The sequence below is a fragment of the Lithobates pipiens genome, unplaced genomic scaffold (assembly GCF_037356315.1).
Source record: "Lithobates pipiens isolate NorthernLeopardFrog02 unplaced genomic scaffold, aLitPip1_a1.2 Scaffold_18, whole genome shotgun sequence".
NCBI lineage: Eukaryota > Metazoa > Chordata > Amphibia > Anura > Ranidae > Lithobates > Lithobates pipiens.
In genome coordinates, this window is record NW_027507758.1 from 482,341,048 (window position 1) to 482,363,501 (window position 22,454).

The window sequence follows — 22,454 nt, forward strand, 5'->3', positions numbered from 1 at the left end:
GACAAGAGTGAGTATGAACAGCACGTAATACAGCATTTTTTATAATGTGTTTTTAGCTCGCATTATTAAAAAAAAAAACGAACACCTAAAGCTTCAGAAGATCACGTGTGTAAAACGTTCAATGTCCACTGGAGGTGAGCTTTCTACAGTAGCCAGCAGTCTACAGGACTTGGGGCATACTTAGAGTGATAGTTCACCTTTACCACAAAACTGCCTATGCAGATAAGGGGTGTCTGTAGATGGCTCTGAAGTTGAATAATGCCCTTGCTATAAGTGTAGGCCATTTACATACCTTATGAAGCCTGACTGGAATACTTCCAGGACATTAAGTGAGGCCTAGTCATCACTGCTCACCTCCACCATCACAGGAGTGAGCTCTCAAATGCTGAGCTTAGAGCTACTGTATCAGGGGATAGAGAGTATGTGAGGGGGGGGGGGGGGGTTAAATCCTGAGAAATAGCTCATTCCTGTGATGTGGAGGTGAGCAGTGATGACTAGGCCTCACTTAGCAACGTCCTGGAAGTATTCCAGTCAGGCTTCATGAGCTATGTGAATGGCCTTTATTTTTGAGAATGCATTTTAAACTTTCATCTAGTGTTTTCACCATCTAAAGCAGGGGTCTCAAACTGGTGGCCCTCCAGCTGTTGCCAAACTACAAGTCCCATCATACTTCTGCCTGTGAGAGTCATACTTGTAACTGTCAGCCTTGCAATGCCTTATGGGACTTTGCAATAGCTGGAGGGCCGCCAGTTTGAGACCCCTGATCTAAAGGGTGCAGTGGGTGGGCTTATCTTGTGCCTCACCTTTTATGTTACGGAAGCCCTGTATGTGAATTGGAAAACCTACATTCCGACATAGTGGGTCATTGTCTGTGTGTCTCTGATGATTTAGACATTGTGACCAAACGTCACTGCGTCAGTCTCAGGGAGCACATAGACCATGAGATAGTAGTTTTAATTTGATGAATTGGCTACAGTTCAAGCTGTAGATAGTTAAATCTATTTTTATTTTTTATTAAAAAATCAGATCGGAGTCTGCTATACTAAGAATCCAATGTTAGTACATCGATCTCAAGCTATTGTGTTCTGACGTTGTGCTCAGCCGTTGGCTGAGAGCGCTGATCAGGAGTCAGTCGGCTTCTGGTTTTCCTGCAGGCTCATCCCGGCAAAAAGCTAGCTTCTGTCGAATCGGGTGCCACACAGATGGGCCGAATGTTGCCCGACATTTGGCCTGTGTCTACAGGCTTAAGCAAGTATGTTTAGATATATTGTTCAGTCTGGTTGGTAACTGGCAGTAACCAGTTCCATAGGTGAGCGATTTATTTCACCTGTCTATCGTAATCAATGTAGAGGTCCAACTTGAGAACTTGTTTAGCTCTCGGTGTTCCTTTGCAAAGGGGCTTGAGTCGGATGGATAGTGGGTTTCCAATGTTTTGAAAATCTTATAGGTGAGACGATATTTATACTGTATGTACAGTACCCTTGTTACTCAAGCAAGTATTGGACCTCCATTGATTTTTATGTACTATGACTTGCTGTATATATATGGGTTTTCTTGGTTAGGTTACACACTGATAAACTGAAAACGGGCTGTAATTGTATTTGATAGCTGCATATTTCATTGAACATGTCGGTATTAAGTGACTCATCATGGTGGGGAAGACAAGGGGAAGGTGTTCATTAACTTGTATGCATGTACTGCCTCTACATGTTGTGCGTTGGGGAGAGAGAAAACCCAACTAATCGCCTGGAGGCTTTCTTTTCAAACTTTCTTTCCACTTACATGTCCAGATTTGTTTTGTGCAGCTTTACATAACAGATATTTTCTCGTGGGAAACAAACTTCCTATTTGATAACATATCACCTAACACCTTTTTTTTTTAATATCACCTTTAATCTTGCAACAAAGTGTGTAATCTAAAAAGATATGAATGACAAAATGCAGATCTCATTTCCTATGGTTATGAAGTCAATGATGTGTTACTAGACATGTGCTTTCATAATGTTTGTCCATGATTTGCAGCTTCTTCAGTGTGCTTGGCTTATGAATTGGTGACCTTATAGTTTGTAGGTAAATAATACATGGAGCAGAATTTATGACTGGTTTTAATTTTGAGTTATTTTCATTAAAGGCATAAATAGCTGGGTTAGACGCATTGTTGTGATTATTAGAAGAGAAACGGGTTGATTTTTCTTATTGCTCCTCTGTTCTTAGAAGAATGAGGAAAGCTGAAGGTTATGATTGCTGATTCCATTATTGAAAATTATATATACTTGGCTCTCTGGTTTTTATACTTTAGAATACTGACTTGGAGCAAGCATGCACACTAGAAAAGTTAGGACTCCTAATATCATACTTTTCCCATACTTCTACATGAAGCATGACAGTCAGTCATGCTTTTGGTATGTTATGAAGGAGAGGTTGTCTTAAAATGCCTCATTGTATGCCAGGTGTCTGCAGGTGAATTCACAATTCTTTCCACATACCTCCTGATCTTCAAATGCTGAACAGCTCTCAGCTGCCTTCAGTAGCTCACTGTTGTCTCCATGCAGCGTTTTCCAGCGTTTTTTGAGCTTTTGGCTTTTTTTTTTTTTTTTTTTTTTATTTATTAGCCAATAGGAAAAATGATCATCTGTTAGATAATTTGTTGCTATGTTGTCGTCTGCTTCTTGGGTGAATATTATTATTATTATTCAGGATTTATATAGTGCCAACAGTTTGCGCAGTGCTTTACAATATGAGGGCAGACAGTACACTTGCAATACAAATCAATAGTTAGAGTTTACAATCTAGAATATACTCCAAAAACGCCAGAGTCTGCCTAATTCGAGCGACAAAAAAGGGTCCAGAACTTGTTTGAGCTTCAGGTGACTTGGAGTGTAGATGTGATCCATCTCCATTGAGAATAGTGGATTTTTTTCCCCCTAAAGCGTTTTGTAGCTTTAAGCTACAAAATGCTCAGGTGTGAATGGGGCCTAAATGTCACAGGCAGCCTTGTTTACTCATAGGCATTTGGAGGGAAGGGCATGGCAGCATCATTAATGAAAGACTATGGTCACTATTTGCCTATGAATGCTCCCGGGTAGTCAGGGGTGCTTGGACATTCTGTAAGAAAACGGAACTGTATGGATTGCTGTAGTTTTTCCTATACCGTGCAGGTAGGATTTGATTATTATATCCTATTTATGAACTAGTTCTACATTGCTCTATAAGGTTGCAGTTTTTGTGACTTCCTTTTATATTATGGGTTTTATATAGTGGTCTAATAAAGGCTACGTTTTAGGTCATGGTGGCTTTGGTGCATGGGTTTAGTGCAGCCCTGCTGTTTATCCAATGGTGTTTCCTACAAAAGGTCTATCTTGTAGTACAAGTATATGTCATATTTTTCTGCATTCTGTACAGATTTCATAAACTACAAAATGCGGCACTTTGCGAGTGACTCCATAGTGCCTGCTGTGCTTAGTATACCAGGCCAGTGTAAAGCCTTGTCCAGGAGTGGATACAAAGTAATGGAGCAGCTTGGGTGCCAGCTGACAGATCCTCTGTTTTCCCATCAGATAAAGTATATATTTGCTTTTAATTTGAGGGAGATCAGTAGACCTTTGTGTGGCTCAACCACTAATTAGCCTCAATCAGTTCTGAGAGTTAATAAGCAGATAATCCAATGTTACAACATCAAATTGAGCAATTTGGAAATCTAGACACTGTCCTATAATTAATTGGAGCTATTTAAATGAGTATATATTTTATTATTATTATTCGTGTGAAAGCAAATATTTTCACATCTTCTGTTGCTATTTTTCTTTTCTTTTTCCCTTTTTTTTATTTATTTTTTATTTTTATTTTTTTTCTGTGGTAAGCAACAGTCAGTATACTTATGGAATGATTGTGGAGATACAAAATCCACTGCAGGATGAGCCATGTGGAGATTATGTTGCATCTTGTGCCAAATCTCGTTCATACAAAGCCAGTGAAGCAAAATCGCAAAATTGCCAGCATGCATATGTACAGTAAAATAAACACGGTTGTCCCATGTACCCATCCCTTTACAAATTATATGTGGAGATAACATTTTTAAAACCTTAACACACACACACACACACAACACATCACTGTAGCTTGTTGAGATTGAAGACTTTCTTTTTCATTGAGAATGTTGATTGCTAAACGGAGTATCTTCTACACGGTGAACATGTGCTGGCAAAAATGAACGCTCCTGGCACTCAGTAGTCCATAATTAACATCTACCTGGCACAATTGCTGTAGTAACTCAATGTGTCATATTGCTTGGAAAACCTGAACCATGAAATTGCTGTAGACCTATTTCATGCAGCTAAACAAGATCAGAACTAGGCTTCATGTACACATGGTCAAAACGTTCCTATCCTGAGCGTGATTCTTCCACGTTCAGTAGAGGGAGGTTGAAGCTCACCTCAACGCGGCAGCTCCTAAACTCTGATAAAAGCCTATGTGTACATTAACAACGTAGATTTTTATGGAGTTGAGTTTAGGCGCTTTTGATGTTTTTTTTTTTTGCCAAAGCTCCTAAACTTAAGTATAGCTGCTAGTGTACATGAAGCCTAAAGCCTGGTACACTAGTTTTTTGGTTGCACCAAAAAAAACGATCAGCTCCGGTTGGAGCCGCTGTGCTAACCATGCAAGGTTAGTATAGCGATCTCCATGCTGACCCATCGTGTTCTGACACCCCCAGACCACCCCCCCCCCCCCCCCCCCCTATGATCAGCGTTCTCTCTGCCATTGGCTAAAAGTGCTGACCAGGAGTCAGTCGGCTGCTGGTTTTCCAGCATGCATGTCCAACAGAAGCCAGACAGACACAAGAATGTCGGCTGGTATTTTTTTTTGCCGGCAAATGTCTCCAGACATTCTGCCTGTGTGTACTGGGATGTATTCTTTACATAGAGACAAAAGCTGAATTGTCATTGATCCTTCATTAGGTATGTTTGGGCTCATTTCAGAAATGGGCAAATATTTTGTAATATTCATTCATGCATATGAGTAACTAGCCACTGAAATGTTCTTGAGTTTTGTGATCCATGTTCAAACACATTCCAGAGCAAAGCAGGATAGTACCTTCCACCTTAGCTGGCAGAACCACACTTGCCAGAGTGAACTTTGTGCCTAATAAGTGAGCACAGGAGGGGGCAAAGTACAGCGGATTCTAGGGCCATTATTTAAGGCTAATGGACTGCACATAAAAAGCATCGGATGTTCCCAGTTTTATGAACACCATCATGCACTGCATACATATTTCGGTGTTGAGAGACGGGGATACAAATATTCTGATTCTTGAATAAATTACATATTTTCCTCTTTTGAGATGGCTACTAATATGCAGATTATCTAATTTCAGTTAGAATTGCTTGTGTCTGTCCTGCTTCTTCCCCTGGTACGGCAGGTTTAAGTCCACCAATAGGGCATAAATAAAATCTGAGACTTTTGTGGGGGGGGGGGGGGGGGAGAGAAATGTATCTTAAAGCCCAGCTCCAGGCTTCTTTTCCCAAAGCAGTGGGGCTGTGACCGCAATGCTTGGGTTACCTTTGTCTAAGGATGAACAAAGAGCCTATACTCACCCAATCCATTAGATCCTCCAGGAAAATGGCACTTCCCAAAGTCCATCTGTGGACTGTTCCTGGTGATAATTTTCATGTCTTGAGCCAGCCTATGGGCATGATGACGTTGGGGACAGTCTGCCGGTCTTGTGCTGAGAGGCTCGGAAGTTTAGGTGAGTATATCTTGGCTCTCCAAATCCCTAGACAAAAACTAGTTAACTCATGCAGCGCGGGCACAGCACCACTGCATGGGGGGGAAAAAAAATTTGCCCAGAGTTCAGCTTTAAGGGCATGACTTTGCAATGGGGAACTAACTAGGCTTCTTTAGCGACTCTTTAGCCTACTTTATTAAAGTGGTTGTAAACCTCAGACATGCAATATGAATAAAGCATATTCCTCTATAGTGTATACTTTCTCTATCCAGAGCACTGTGTCCTTTCTGTCCGCTGCCTCATTCCTCTGCTGTCTGCATGATTAATGTCTGACAAGTTTTCCTGACACCAAAATAAAAAATGTGACAGGGAGGGATCTCCAGCACAGAGCCTGTGATTAAAAGCCTCAGCTTTGTTCCTGTGTGCTGTGTGAAGGGGGGGGGGGGTGTCTCTTCCCTCCAATCAGCTCTCAGAGCTCTCCTCACTGTGCTCCTTAGTGTGTAATTTCAGCTCTCCGCACTCTATTTTATAATCGCTCAGACCGGCTTTAAAAAATTCTGGACTTTGAACAGATGCAGAGAATACCGCAGATAAACAGGTACAACTTATAGAGCAATTTGTTTCTTCTTTGTGTATGAGCCACTTTACTTGATATATGTAAGGGTTTATAACTACTTTAAAGCATAACTTCTTTTTATTTTTTTATTTTTTTTTCCTCCTCCTCCATATTTCGAATATATATTTTTTTTTTGGGGGGGGGGGACAGGTACCTGTTTTTATTTTGTTCACGTCTCCCCATATCCTCAAAGAACCATTTCAGGTGAGGACCTCGCTGGATCTTGGGACAGGTAAGTGTGTGTGTGTGTGTGTGTGTGTGTTGGTGTTGTGTTTTTTTTTTTTTTTTTTTTTTTTTTAAGTCAGCAGCTGGCTTTCTGTTTTTAAGGATGTCATCAGGGAAAAAAGCACTGTTTTGCCCCAACAAAAGGAGCCTAAGCTTCTTTCTGGGAAGCCATCTAGGCAGTAGCCATCTAAAGGTAGTTCCTTTAATTTCTTCCAGATCTCCAAATCAAAGGTAAATCCTCCGTTCTCAGTTCTGCCATAAGTCAGGGACTCCTAAGTCCTCAACACTTGTGAGCAAGGAGGCACCCACTTGTACCCATGAGGGTGCATTTGTCGGTCTTTGCGACCACCTGGTCCTAGGACATTTCCTACATCTGGGTCCAGAATGTGATATGCATGGACTACAAGCTAAAATTTCAGTTTGTTACCTCTGCTTAGCTTCATGCTTTTATACATGCCAACATCCCTGCAAAGACTAGCTGACCTCCACACTGCTTTGGCACAGCTCCTATCGTAAAGGATCATAGCCATTGTTCCCAAAAATGAAAGGTTCCATGATTTTTACTCAAATCTGTTTACAGTTCTCAAAGCAAAAGGGTCATTTACTCCATTCTAGACCTAAAAGTTTTCAACCATTTACGTATGGTACTAAAATATGCAAGGTCAGTCATTGCTTCCCTCCGCCTTTGGGACTTTCTGGCCTCTAGGGAAATCCAAAGTTAAATTGTGAAAATCCTCCCTTCCACTAATCTTAAAGGTTTCCACGATGAATGCCAGCCTGTGGCAGGGAGAAAGTCTGGAAACCTTTTGCGGTGCAAGGGACCTTGTCCCCAGAGGAATTCGGGCTCCCGATCAACATTCTGGTTCTTAGAGCAGTTGGGCCATCCCTTCAAGGTTGGACCTCACAGCTGTTATGTCACCTGATGGGGATTCAGTTGGACAGTCCCACAGAAACGGTTTACATTCTCCACTAGTGAGGGAACAGAAGTCTAGCAGCTCAAAGAACCAATCTGATACTGGAAAGGGTGGAATTGCATGTTCAGGCCCTTATCGCTGTAGACATTTATAGGCATGGAAAATTGGCAGGTGGATATATGAGTGGTCAATGTCTGGACTCTTCACCTGGTCCTCAAGGTTGAGCTGAAGGCATCCCAGTGATTTCTCGTACCACCAAACCGCCCCAGGAAAATGTGGAATTCGGACCATGCCAGACTCCTGAGAAATTCTATGATCCCTCAAATGTCTTATCTGTCCCAAGGACCAGTTTACCATCCTTCTCAGGACATTGGCTTTATCAACCAAACTGTATATTACCAGGTTTTAAAGGATAAGAGCCTACCTAATTTGGATATCCCTACACTCTTAAAAGCTAGAAAAGTCAACTTCTTGCAAAGTCCATCATCACACCTGGAAAATCTTTTTCTGCTTGTGTGAGTCAAGAAATTTCCATCCCAGGAAGTACTCTAGTGCTAATCTGTCTTTTCTCCAGTCTCGTCTGGATTAACATCTGGCCTGGAGTACCATCAAGGGTGAAATCTTGGCCTTAGCAACTCCTTTTCTCAAACACTGCTTATTTCTCGCTGTGCTTTCCACAAGGACTCTGAGCTCTTGACCTGGTTCTGTCATTTCTCTAGAAACTGCCCTTTAAACCTATCGGAGATATTCCTCCGTTTTTACTTTCACCCTCGAGGTTGCCTTCTTTATTGTCATCACCTCTGTGCAGCAAGTGTTGGAGTTGTCTGCTATAACCTGAACCCTTAAAACCCTTTCCTGTGCTACTCGGGGGTAAAGTTATTTTGAGACCTTGGGCCTCTTCTCTTCCCAAGGTGTTTTCTTCCTTGAACCTTAACCAGGATGTTGTTCTACAATCTTTAGGTTCTGCTCCACAGCATCTCAAGGAGATTTACCTTCACTGTCTGTATGTGGTACATGTTGTTGAGTGTATCTCTCAACTACAGCTTCTCTTTAATCAGGTTAAATAAGGTTATATTTCAGTTGTAATTGGTATTGTACCGACCTGATTTCCCCGTTGGAAGCGATAATAAAGATTATATTTGAAAAAAACAAAACATGTTCGTTATTTAAAAAAATAAAATCTAGACTTTACAATCACTTGAATGCATGAAGGTGAAAACCTCAAGGATTTACAACCACTTTAAGACCGGAAGTGTCACTGGTTGGATCGCCAGGTGAAATAAAGGGGAAAAAACAAACAAAACAAATACAACCACCAGATCTAAGGATTTGTAAGCTGCAATATATTATATTTTTGTTTTTGGGTTTAATGCTGCTTTAAGTATTAGGACACAACAGGAGTTTTGTCTAAGATGTATTTACACTTTAAGAATATTCTGAAGTCAGCAACAAATGAGAAAGCTGCTGACCAAATTGATTGTATAGTTGTCATGTGTACTCCAAGTCCGTTAAAAGAATAAAGTCTTTGTTCATATTTCTAAAGGCTATAGCTGCCTGGGGAAGTAATTTAATAAAGTAAGCCGTTGGTCTCTTGAACTTGAGCCCAGTTAGGCATATTACAATGCAACCACATGGGGATATATCCTGGGACTCACAACATATCTTCAAATGTACTTATGCATCCATGAAAACATGTATAGATCATTGGATTAATTAGGAAACCTATCAAAACCATTTAGATGGAGGGAGTCAGCTAAATGTGAAATATTTGTGCAGTGTTGAATTCATACTGACCACAGTTGTTTTTAGTCCCCCTCCATCTCCATCTTTCATGCATTCTAACCTGGTCTTCTTATACAGTAATCAGATAAGTGCAGGACTCCATAGAATGCAGTGCAATGAGTGAGCGGTGTTAGTCATTCTAGGACAGGAAAGGTGTTACTGGCAGGATCACTAGGTGAAATTTAAATAAGTGTGATAAAAAAAACTAACACATCCTCAAGAAAGACAGATAAGCTGAAATGTATTGTATTTTTGTTCTTGGGTTTAGATACAATTAAAATTTTCACTAAGACACTTAATGCTCCAAATTCCCTCTAGTGCTGCTTACAAAACCCTGAATGTTTGGTTAAAAGATCTCTTTAAGGCTCAGTTCACACTACTGCAATGCGATTTTTTTTCAGTGTGATTATGTAGTGCAACTTTGCATATTCTGTGGGGCCAAATTGCAGTGTAAATCACAACAATGTAGCACAGGAACCTTTTCCAAAGTCGCACCTTGCTGAGTCACATTGATGAGAATTGGCACCATTGAATATGTGTTTTTCCGTGTTGTTACTCTGTGCGACTCAAGTTGTATCAGAAGTTGCACCAGTGTGAACCAGCACTTAGAGGAAGTAAACCCTAATGTGTTTTACTTCCTTTTTTGTTCCCTGCAAAGTAAAAGCATAATGTGCTAGTATGCAATGCCTTGCTGCAGGACACATCCATGTTCGCCCCCCTTCCTTCCAGTGCCACGGACTTCGGCTCTGTGACTGGCCGGGGTTGCGTGACGTCACTCCTGTGCATGTGCACAAGAGCTGCAAGTCACGGCACTTACTAGCAAAGAAACGGCACAGAGGGCCGTTTCTTCACAGCTCGCGCGCCAATGACGTCATACATGCAGTATAAAGTAAATATCTCCTAAACTGCTCACTTTTAGGAGATATTTTCTGTACCTATAGGTAAGCCTATATAATAAAGCTTACCTATAGGTACAGCTTGAAAATGGAGGTTTACAACCTCTTTAAGCCACGGTTCACCCTATAACTCCCATAGGAACTGTACCTCATTCACATGCAATTCAGTGTGTTGCGATTTGAGCCTGTTTATTTTAATTGTGCTCAAATTGCCCGGAAATGCACCAAAAAAGTGCAGGCACTTTTTTTTGGAGCCACATAGTATGGTAATTTTCTGCCATGTGAGCAAACCTCACTGCGCTGGCTTTCCTTTTTGGTCTATCTTTAACTTTGTATTGACACCCGCAGCTAATCTCAAACATAACTTGTCAGAAGAACAGAGCAGGAGAAAACCACAGGACATAGTGCTTTTTAGAGAGAGAAGAAAACATTGCAGATTTGTATCTGGCTCAAATTTCATGAATCAGGCTCATTCACACAGGTGGTGGGCTCTACCGCTACTTTGAAAAGTGATCTGTGATGGATAGTTTCTTCAGAGGTGATTTATAGATAGTTTACACAGGCATGCAGGAAGAACCTCTTGAACGTCTGTATTTGTTTTTGTATGACCGGGTGATTTTACATTTAAATACTGCACCAGTCAGCTGACTTCATTGGGTGAGTTTGGTAAGCAACGTCGCTTGCCAAACTCAATATGCCCTGTTAAAATTGCCATGCCTAGAAGTGAAGCCATCATGTCACATTGAAGGTAAGCAGTCAGTGGAGAGAGGGTGGATGGGTGTAAACGCGGATCAGCTGCCTGTGTTTTTACAACATGGCGGCTCGTGTTAATTTACGATGACCATACACTATACAATCTTCTTATTAAATTCTTTTAGATTTACCAAAAAAGTAAGAAAATTGTATGTTTGGCCAGCCTTAGCTGTCTATGATCTGAAAAACCTAATTGCATATTTAATTTGGGCCCGTATGCAATGAAAGCTGAATACTAATAAAATGGCGTGGTACTAGGTCTTTATTTTACTGTTCTAACAGGTTACTTTTGTCCTATCAGAATATGGACTGTCTGCTACCTTGTTTGAGGCATGGCAGCTTTAAAACAAGTGTTTGCATAATGTTATATGACTTGACTTGTGCTGGAATTGTGAGATGTAGTTTTCCCATGCATGTCCCACATGTTTTGCTTCTGCTTCCTGTAATAGACAGGGAGGGACGCTAATCACTAATTATCTATGCCCTGGGCTAGTAGGATTTTTGCCATGTGTTCTTTTTTTTTTTTTTTTTTTTTGTATCTTTCACTATTGTCTTTAGTAGTTTTTGTTTTTATTTGCTTTAAAAACTAGTTGTATTGGTTAGACAGGTTGTGTTGCTGCTTAAGTAGACTCTGCTTTTCTCTGCGGTCTCTTTATTCTCCCTATTTACGTAGAAGCCATTGTGTCAGTCAATTGAGTATTTTTGGAATGTTCCATTATATTTCCACATTACTATTTATATATAATTTTATTAATTGCTAAAAGTTTACATTTTAGCGGATGCAAATTTATGTTACTTTCTTTGTGTGTGTGTGTGTGGGTTTTTTTTTTTTCCTGGTAAAATGTTATAATAGAATATGGCATTAGAAGTAACAAATTAAAGCTCTTGCATACAAACGAATATCCTACGCTTAAAGCTGAACTGCAGGCAACTACAGAAAGGGGTGAAGACCAGACCAGTCTCCCTGCACAAAGAGGGCAGCAGTGACGGACTTTATTATAGGAAGCTATTGTAAAGACAAAGTTTCAAGCTAGATTACTGATAGCCATACACAATGCAATGTGATTAAACAATCTTCTTATCGATGTGTCAACTATCAAGTATGAGAAACTACCTGACCTGACTGAATAAAAGTGGACTGGACTATTAAAAGAGAAGTATGGCACCTTTTGGGTGATGGGAGTGCACTTATTTCTGCACTCCTGTGATCCAAATTCAGCCGGCTATAGCCCACTGTTAGTGGGTGTTACAGAGCTGCTCAAGTCTTTGGATGTATACCGACAATGTCTGGATCCACCTAGATGCCTTACTGGCAGCTGGCTCAGTCTTTCTGCATTTTGCAGAGAGACTGACCTATCCGCTCCTGCCCTCTCCACAGCCCAGTGCCCCAGTAAGCACTGGAGGGGCAGAGCAGAGAGACAGAATTGAGTGATCAGCAGTGATCATTGAGTCTTAGAGCTGGCGCGGTACAGTTACAGCATTGGACTAATGCTGCAGCTATATAGGTAGGTGTGTGTGTGTGTGTGTGTGTCTATTTACATCTCAGATTTCTCCTTTTTAAGTAGGGCTTCTACTGCATCATTTTGGTAGATCTAACTGACTGAGAACGAATAGAGATTTCATATTTTAAAGAGGGAGTCCACCCAAATTTTTTTTTTATTAAAAGCCAGCAGCTACAAATACTACAGCTGCTGACGTTTAATAAATTGACACTCACCTTTCCTGGGGTCCAGCGATGTCGGCAGCCGAGGCCGATCAATCGCTCGGCTGCTGCCGCCGCCATTCTCAGTGAGGGAATCAGGAAGTGAAGTGTTGGGGCTTCACTTCCCAGTTCCCTACTGTGCATGTGCGAGTCGCGCAGCGCAATGAAAATGGTCTGCGCTGTCTCTGGGACCCGTGTGTGTCCCAGCAGACAGCGCGGCGGGACAGGAAGAGGCATAGACTCCCATGGGAGTCTAGGCCCAGAAGTGGGTGCAAATACCTGTCTTAGACAGGTATCTACACCCCCCTCCCCCCTGAAAGGTGCCAAATGTGACACCGGAGGGGGGGAGGGTTCCGATGAGCGGAAGTTCCACCATAGGGTGGAACTCTGCTTTAAATTGTGATGACTACCTCTAGAGAGGCATTGTTCTTTGACTTGGCTTCCATTGCGAAGTTACTGATTGGCCCCGTCCCTCCTGCTTCCAGGGCCTTGCTTCATAGTTCTAGTGATGTGCTAGGAAGTGAAGTCTGGGTCTGGTAGGGTTACAGAGATTTTAGGACATAACTAAAGATATGTGCAGTATTTCTCAAACTTGTCCTCAATTTCAACCAATTAGTTTCCCACATGCATAGTTAAAATGCACTGCGGATTTACTAGCTGGCCATACATGGAGCAAATTTCTTTCCTGCAACCACGAGTTGCAGGAAAGAAAGTCACTCAATTTCCCCATCAACACAGATTGTGTTGATGTGGAATCCCTCCTGCCAGGCCATTGTCTTCTCCCAGGGGGGCAGCCATCCCTGCCTGGAAACTACAGAAATTATTGCTAGCGGCTATAGCAGTTGCTAATGATGATAATCGCAGGTAAAACCTGGCATGCTGCTTGTACCCCAAGTTAATCGATTTATCGACATGGTACATTCAGTCTTCCCATATACGGTTTGAATCATGGCCGGTTCCTGCTGAACCAGCCAAAATTTGAACCTTGTATGGCCTGTGTGGTTAATGGCAGGACAACTGCCCCTGATGGGACTTCGGGATAGGGTTATGAAATGCAAACACATACATACAATTGACTCTTAAGGCCTGTACACATGATCAGACTTTTAGACAACAAACATGCAAATTAGCTGTTTTAGAGCAACATTCGACTGTGTGTACGCTCCATCGGACAAACTTTTTAGTTTTTTATCGGACTTTTGTTGGCTGTGTGAACGGACAAACTTTTTGACAACATAAATCCAATGGAGCGAAGTCCGATCGTGTGTACACAAAACCATCTGACTTTTGTACGAAGTACACACGCATGTTCAGAACCAGTGCGAAAGATCAGACAACAATACAGAAGTTGACCAAAGGTGGCGCTGGAGTCATTGAACGTCCTCTTTTGAAGTGTCGTCGGTACGTTGAAACGTCACTACGTTCATGTTTGTTGCCTAAAAAGTCTGATCGTGTGTATGCAATACAAACTTACGGCCAACGCCCTTTGTACAAAAGCCCACGGGAAAGTTTGTACAGAGTCCGACCATGTGCATGAGGCTTTAGATTGTAAGCTCTAATAAGCAGGGCCCTCTGATCCCTCCTGTATTGAATTGTATTGTAACTGCACTGCCTGCCCTCATGTTGTAAAGTGCTGCTCAAACTGTTGGCGCTATAAAAATCCTGTATAATAATAATAATACTGCAAAACAAACTGAAAAGTGCAGGTGGACTGATATCTGATTTATGTGGGTGGAGTGGTAATCCGGAATCATTTACAAATGCACCATTTTTTGTTTGAATTGTCAGGCAGTGCTTGACATTCATTCCTGCTGGCTCTCTTAGACCTAGGTGATGTGCATGTTGCTGCTGGTAAATCCAAAAACTAGATGTCATTTTGCAGTCTTAATGCCGCGTACACACGATCGGAATTCCGGCCAGCAAAAGACAGATGAGAGCTTTTCATCTGAAAATGCGACTGTGTGTATGCTCCATCGGATTTTAGCTGTCCGAATTTCCGCCAGCCAAAAATTGATATAATGTTTTTCCGTCAGGAAAATTGAGAACATGCTGTCGGAAATTCCGATCGTGTGTATGCAATTCCGACATGCCAAAAATCACGCATGCTCATATTCAACTATGAGACAGAAGCTATTGGCTACTGGCTATTAAACTTCCTTTTTCTAGTCCCGTTGTACGTCACCGCATTCTAAACGATCGGAATTTGGTGTGACTGTGTGTAGGCAGCTTGAGCTGAATTCAGTCAGAAAAACCATCAGAGCTTTTCGACGAGAATTCCGATCGTGTGTACGCGGCGTTAAGATATATTTATAAAATTGGGTCATGTGAGCTTTGCATGTCATCAAAGTAAAATTAATTGTATCAATGAATAAATCAAGTGACACTGAATGACATATCGGGGAACCATTTCTATATCGCCGGTGTAAGATTACCCTTTGTGTGACAGACACCTAGACATTCCATGAAATCATCTCTTCTCAATTGAGAAAGGCAAGGAGATTTGCTATGGAAACTGCCGCAGAACACTATTTGTCACACATTCTTAGGGCACATTTAGGTCAGAGGCTTGAAGTGGACAATGTGTGCATACTGTTGGCGATAGCATACCTGTATATAGTAACCAGCTGTAAACTGTGTAGTATAAGAAGAACTGTAGACATTGATTGGACTGGACTGTATGGCTGCACCGATAACGAGTATTTTCATGACAACTTGTAATTGTGAACATGCCCCCAATAATTTGCATTAATACAAAATGAATGGGCGCAAATCACACTGCAAAGAATCACATGCAAATTGAAAAGGAATGCTGTGCGATTCCTGTCCCAATTGCATGCGATAAAGCCTAGGCTTATGACCTCATGCACAGCTCTCGCTCTCCTGAGAGTTTGCTAGGAAGGGAGGGAGGAATGAGTCATAAGAGGACCAATGAGAGCTGCAGATCTGGAAGTGTGCCTCTGTGTAAATCCAGAAAGTAATCGGACAGCAGCTTCAGCTGCCCACAGTTAAAATGGATGCAGCCAGACTCAGTGGAGGGGGATTTCTGCAGCATATTTGGCAAGTACAGAATCACAGTATATATAAAATAATATGCAGAGTGGTTGGAGGGAAGCTTTAGAAGTTTTTATTACAAATTTATGTGAGTAGACTGCAGTTCCTCTTTAAGTACATATTGGCCCTGGTCCAGCCGATGATGGCAAATCACAGCTGCTGGAGGTGCTCACAGGGTTGGATGTAGAGGTGGTCCGCTCCCAAGCTGGCATAGCTTCTGCCCTATACCCACAGGGGTACCGGAACTTCTCCAGTCCTGTGATCACCTCCCGTGCCCATCATTTTCTATCATCTGCCGGACCGGGGCACTATGCAGATTTTGCATTTCACCAGATATGTACTTAATGTGAGTTATAATATTTTAATAGATTGCACTATATGTGTGTGTGTGTGTGTATATATATATATATACACACACACACACACACACACACACACACACACACACACACACACACGAGCAGTGGGGGAAACTATGATTCTGACAGGAGAATCACCACATTCCTGTTCAAATCACATGCAAGTTTTTGCAGTATTGGTACTGGGCATCGGCGAGTACTTGACCGAAAGTAGCGGTATTGTACTCTGCTAATAAAAAACTGGTATCAGTGCATCCCTATGGACTGTCCTAATTTGATTTGATCTTGCGTTTTTTTTTTTTTTTTAAGGTTGCATATTCAATACTGAATTGAGACAAAAGTAGCGATTTTAATCATCAATATACGTCAATACAAAGTCCTGCAAGCATCCTTCATGTGTATTTTAATTCCCTGGTGTGACAAGTAAGAAGGGCGACTCGTGTCCGGGTGTGGCTGTATCATAATCGGAAATTGCGTATCTCCAGCGGAAGTGATGGGTGCAGAGTAGGCAAGATGCTGTTACTCCCGATCCTTTACGGTTGCTATGGTGATGGGGATTTGTGCTTTTATTTTATTTGTGAGGTAGCATTTATATTTGATTATGTGGGTGTTTTTACAGACTGACACTATTGGAGCCTTTTTTCTTATACTCCATGTGATTGAGCTCAATAGTTGAAGGGTTTACCTCCATGCAGGTGTTTTTTATTTATTGATGTGTATACATATGATTCACAATGCTACATTTGTTACATAATTCAGAGATTTTTGTCTTGTTATTGTGGCAGCAGTGATATTTTGTCTTAGTTTGTATACATACGTTTGATCACATTGTGTTAGTCATAGCGCAGAGTGATTGCGTTGGAATTTTTTGCATATTAATATACATGTCTTTTTATATATTTCAGGAAATTAAAACAAGATTGAGGCATTATGGGGGAAATAGAAGGAACGTATCGTGTGTTGCAGACTCCAGGTGCCCGTCTGGGTGCAGAACGAAGCACTGGCATTAGCACACTGGAACCAGGACAGAACCTCAACACAGCTCTATCATCCTCTCCTGTCAAGAACAACAATCAAAATCTTTGTTCGTCTGTATTGCTCCTGGATGGCACAGAACTACCAGTGGAAATTGGGGTATGTTATGGAATGTTCTTAAAATGTATCTTTGGTCACAATTTAAATATTCATTGCCACGTTGTATTTTAATTCTAGCCTACTCCTCTTAACCTGAACAATACTGAAGTTTGTAAACTTTTTGAAGTCCCTACGAACAACCCACCACCACATTTGCTTCCTTGAATTTTGTGACACTTATTTACTTTGCCCTGTCAGTAGGCACTTCTACGTCACAAACTTTGCAGAGCCTGCCTTCTGAATGTGGAGTTTCAGGACTCACAGCTTGCAGGCAGCATGGTACCATGGGAGTCGTAGTCTTTAGAAATTGAAAGTAAGCAGCAGAGGAAAAGCTACAATATGTACAGGGAATGCAAGAAGTTGTTGAAAAAAATGGCCAGCAGACAGGCAGCACTCGTAACATGAAAGGAGATTTTTTTTTTTTTTTTTTTTTTTTTTAAACATGCTTAACCTCTTTGTGTGTGTAACGCACATACAGTATGCAATGCCCAGTAAGTGGGCTTTAATTCTGGGCTCAGCATATATGTATTCCTGTATTTGTGCTGGAAGCACACCCCCAGCACTGAGACCAACCTGTTGGTGAAAGCCCCACATCTCCTACTAATGATCTGGAACCAGGGAAACCAGGTCCTGATCACATGATCTCTAGGATTGACTGGCACAGTGATCATTCATTCTATAGCCTAGCCTTGTGTTTCTCCTTTGTAAGTTGGAGAGACACAAGATTGCTTCTCTAGAGATCATCATGATCACAATCATCAGGAGTATGACAATTTTACATTTTAGGTCTTTGGTGAGTCATGGTAATGACATAAAAATATACAGCTAAAATTTAAATAATATTTTTTACTTTTTCTGGCCCAGTTTTTCTTTCAAAATGAAAACAAAATCGGGAGATATCAATTACTATTTACCACCAAATGAAAGCCCAATCTGTCTTTGGGAAAAAAAAACAAGGTATAATCTACCTGGATATACTAAGTTTTATTAATACATGTTAAAGCTGCAAAAATTGGGTCTGGGTGTTAGGGCCGGTTCACACCAGAATGCGGTTTGGGAAAGATGCGCTGCATACATATTTCCCGTACCACGTTCAAAACACACTGCCTTCGCGATCTGCTTGCAGGCACCAGATTACGTGTCCTCACAGTACCTTTTTTTTGGTGTGGCATGCTTTTCAAAAGTAGTGCATGCAATTCAAATAATTCAAAATCTATTGTCGCTCTCTGGCAGACTTGAAGTATGATAAGATGATCAGTAAAGTATAATATAAGTAGAACCTGTATGTAATGAATAAACGTCAATATAAATATATATTATGTCTACTGTATGTTGTTTTTTACTGTGAAACCTGTTTTTATAGTGCATTAGTACACATTTAGAAGATGGCATTAATGGTTAAATTCACCTTTTAAGAAAAAATAATAAATGCACTTATTTTTGCAGGAAAAAAAGTAAATTTACTGTTTTATTCAGATGATCAAAGAGAACATTGCCCCCACGATCAGTAGATTGCGGGTTTAATGTAAGGCTCTTGGGGGCACTGCAGCTTGCCTGTGTGTACCTCCATACGGATAGAAAGTTTACAATGTTGGAGGAAGTGTCAATGGACTACAAGAGCACTCAGAATTGCACACAGTGGAAGACGGTACTTGTAGTTCATTCATTCACAGATTGCTGTGAATGAATGTGCAGGGCTCCGCCTACACAGCTGCATCAATCGCTCTGTTTTTGAAAAGTGACAGCGGGTGCAGGGAGAAGTTCCAAAATGTAAACATATCCTTTCAAGCCAATAGCATTTGTAGAATAACTCAAAGCACATACACCTCATAATAACTTCAACCTGCACCGTCCACCCGCTTGGGTCCCCCTGAGCCAAGGCATCAGCATCATGGTGGCACAAAAATGCCAGTCCCCGGTACAGGTCGGGGTGTCACATGGTGGCAGACTGCCCAAATCTGTCGGGTGAACCAGTTCATGTCTCGCTCGTCATCTGGCGCTTAACAGATGTGTCACCTACGGGCAGGCAGTGATATCCAATTGACACATTAATAGGAAAGGGTGGTGAAAGGAGAGAGAGAGGGAGGGAAAGAGAATAGTAAACTGGAACATGCCTGGAACCTCATGTCCAACTCCGAGCCCTGCCAACACCTCAACACATGCTGAATAGCTAGAAGGAGAAACATCTTGTCCCAACTCCCGCCATTAGTTAAATAACATTGTGATATGCTAGTGTATTTCAGCCCTTGGTTCCCATTTGTGAGTCACGGAGCCGTCCCTTCAGGGGGACAGGGTCCAAGCTATAGGGCATATGGCCCGGATCCGAGACATGCGGTCCAGGTCTGCCAAGTTGCAGAGAAGGCGTCACAAGTACCCCTGCAGGTGGTAAGCCAATCCTCTGCCTCTCTGATGTCGCTCACCTTGCTTTGCCATTCCTCTCTACTCTGAGTTTGTGGGCACTTCCAATATATAGGAAGCAGCCGCTTAGCTGCGTTCAGTAAGTGAGAATGTGTAGCAGGAAGTGGACCAGAGAGAGGTATGTCTATGCCTCTAATTTCTTTGATTTGTGACTTGATGTCCTCCCAGTAGGGTCTAATCACTAGTAAATACCACCAAATGTGCAGTAGAGTGCCCCTATGGCCGCATCCCCCCAGCAGCAGTCTGACGTGGATGGGTAGATTCTTGCTAAGTCTGCTGGGACTCGGTACCAGCGTAGTAATGTTTTGTCATTTAGTTTCCTGTGTCTTGGAGTCAATTTGAACTGGATCGAGTAAGTTGGTAGAGGGAAGATAGTTTTTACCCTCACCGAACTAGCTCTAAGTCCCTTTCCCAGGCCCTGATGTACATGGCCTTCACTGCGAAAGCAGCAGAACTAAGCAGGTAGTAGAGCTTAGAGATCATGTGTGGGATTGGTTCCTCTGCTATGAAAAGGCATTCGAAGGGCGTAAGAGCAGAGATATCTCGTATGGAGTTTCCCTGTGTCTTAAAAAAAAATAGTGAAGTTGCCTATAGTGCCAAAAGTCCATAGGAAAACTCCCTGTCCGGTCTCGGAGGGTTTCAAACGGTATTCATTTGCCATTCTGCATCAGTTTACCACAACTGGCATTACCATCGTCCACCAGAAAAAGGTCACCTATTCTCCGAGCGGGAACCACAGATAACCTCCCAGTGGTGACACAGGGGGTGCCAATGTCAAGTTGGTGTTGAGGCGATCCCAGGCTATCAGAGCCTGGATCGTCAGTGGGGAAGTAGTATCAGACAGCCCCTTGTGCCCCCCGGGCCAGCCAAGGGGCATATGGCAAGTTTCTGCCCGCCATAGATTTCTCTAGGGAGGCCCATAGTTTGGATTGAGTTTCGATGGGTGCTGTAGCCGGCAGTCCCAAAATCTCTCTACATATGTCCTCCAGGGTGTGAACAATCTTTAGGAGCTGTAGCTTCTGGCAGGCCGTGTATGTGAATGTTTGCTCGCCTGCTTTGGTTCTCAAAGTCATTTAACTGACAAAGTAAAGTCTCGATTTTCTGATCCTGGGAGCTGCGTCTGTCCTGGAGCACGGAGGTGGCTGGCAGGGCCTCATCAAGTCTCTGCTCCACAGCTTCCATCCTAGCACCCAAGTGGTAGATGTCAGCCTTAAACTGGGCCATGTCCTCCCTAAAGGCTTTCTCCACCCTGGCAGTGAGTTTTTCAAGATCATCTCTGGTGGGGAGGCACCAAATATGGTTCTTTATGTCCCCATCCCCTAGGAAGTCAGCCATGTCAGGGCCCTGGTCATGGGAGGCAGAGGATCCCGGGGAGAGTGGAGGAGCAGTGTCACTCACCAACCGCAGACAGGGGATCTGGAAGTCTAGTAGCTGTTGCTGCTGGGCCGCAGCTCTCTGAGCATCTTTAGCTGCTTTTGTCGTTTTCAGCGTTGGAACCATCTTGGAGGCCTCATGTCCCAGCCCGCGGGTCCTGCTGAAAAAGGCATCCAGCTGCTCCTGTCGGGTCCTGTCCACTCTCAGTTGTTGGGGAGTGCGCTCGCCGTCCCTGTGACATGCTTGTCGGTGTTCTGGAGGCGATATCTCCGCTCTGTGTGGCTGTAGTTGCTGAGGTGGACGAGGAGCGGAGGAGACACATGTCCTCACTTCTCCATAGCTAAGCCATAACACACTTCTTAAAGAAAAGGTTTTACTCTCCAAAAAGCTGTCTTTACCACCAGCGTAGTGGAGTGGATCCAGATTTGGCACGGTCAACAGGTCTCCATGCTCCCCGCTGGCAGAATACAATAACTCTGTGGGAGGGATTCCCCCATTTAACGCTCAATGTGAAAATTACATAATGTATCCCCCGCTTTAGTTACACTGAAAGCACCAGGGGACACTTGTCACACTGCAATGCAAAGTGAGAATCTGTGAGAGTGAGCGGTGGCTTCAGTGCTCTGCTGCACCTCCTCCATAGTACAGGCCATAGATTGGGCTTCAGATTTGGGTGGAGCTTCAGCCAGCAGAAGCACGCTTAAAGCGGTTGTATTGCCCGCTTGGTGATTTTTTTTTTTTTTTTTTTAACCTACAAGTAAGCCTATAATAAGGCTTACCCGTATGTAAAAAGAATATTATTAAGAATAAACCTTGCAGGTTTAGGAGATATTGATCATGCATGAAGCCGGTGACAGCAGCGCAGGTGCTCTGCAGGTCCAGCGTATCCTGCCAGAACTTGCAGGAGTGATGTCATTGTGGCTTTGGTCACTCACAGCGCTGGAGCCAGCAATCCCGGAAGAAACGCAGAGGTAACATGTCAGCTCCCTCAGCGGTGACTGGGCACCACTGCAGGACTTTGTTCTAAGGCAAGTATTTCATAATGTGCTAGTATGCGATGCATATTTTGCTATTGTCTTGCAGGTTTTTTTTTTTTTTTTTCCCAGCAGTTTACTACCGCTTTAAAGCAATGCTTTTAGCAGAAAAACGCAGCATGGATCAGAAGGGGACCAAATGCTATATGCACTTGTATCCTCAGGGCCGCTGATAGGGCAGTACAGCCAGCCTTCCTGTAGGGGGCCCGAGCTCTGTCACTTCAGAAGAGGAGCCCGGGAACCTGCAAGGCAGGAGAGCTATCTGTATTGCCTTCTGACCCCTGTGGATCACTTTGCAGCGCTGCCAGCTTTATCCCTCCAGCAGCTCTGCAGGGGGATGAGTTCTAAATACTGGCAAAGTGTCCCGATTTGAAGCAGAGGGAGACAGCTGCAGAGTCTCTGCCTGTGCCTTTCTCGGGTCCTGAAACTCCCCCAACAGTCGGCTGTGTTATCTCTGGTCAGCGTGATAAATGA

At 42.7% G+C, this 22,454-nt stretch overlaps 1 protein-coding gene across 1 annotated transcript in view; it reads left to right on the forward strand.

Moving 5' to 3' along the window:
* The window catches only part of FARP2 (FERM, ARH/RhoGEF and pleckstrin domain protein 2), a 205,809-nt gene that overhangs the window by 9,593 nt on the left and 173,762 nt on the right, over positions 1 to 22,454 (forward strand). Inside the window, exon 2 of the mRNA XM_077488426.1 lies at positions 16,926 to 17,154. Coding sequence (XP_077344552.1) covers positions 16,951 to 17,154 — 204 coding nt within the window. The 5' untranslated portion in view covers positions 16,926 to 16,950. The remainder of the gene's footprint in view (positions 1 to 16,925; positions 17,155 to 22,454) is intronic.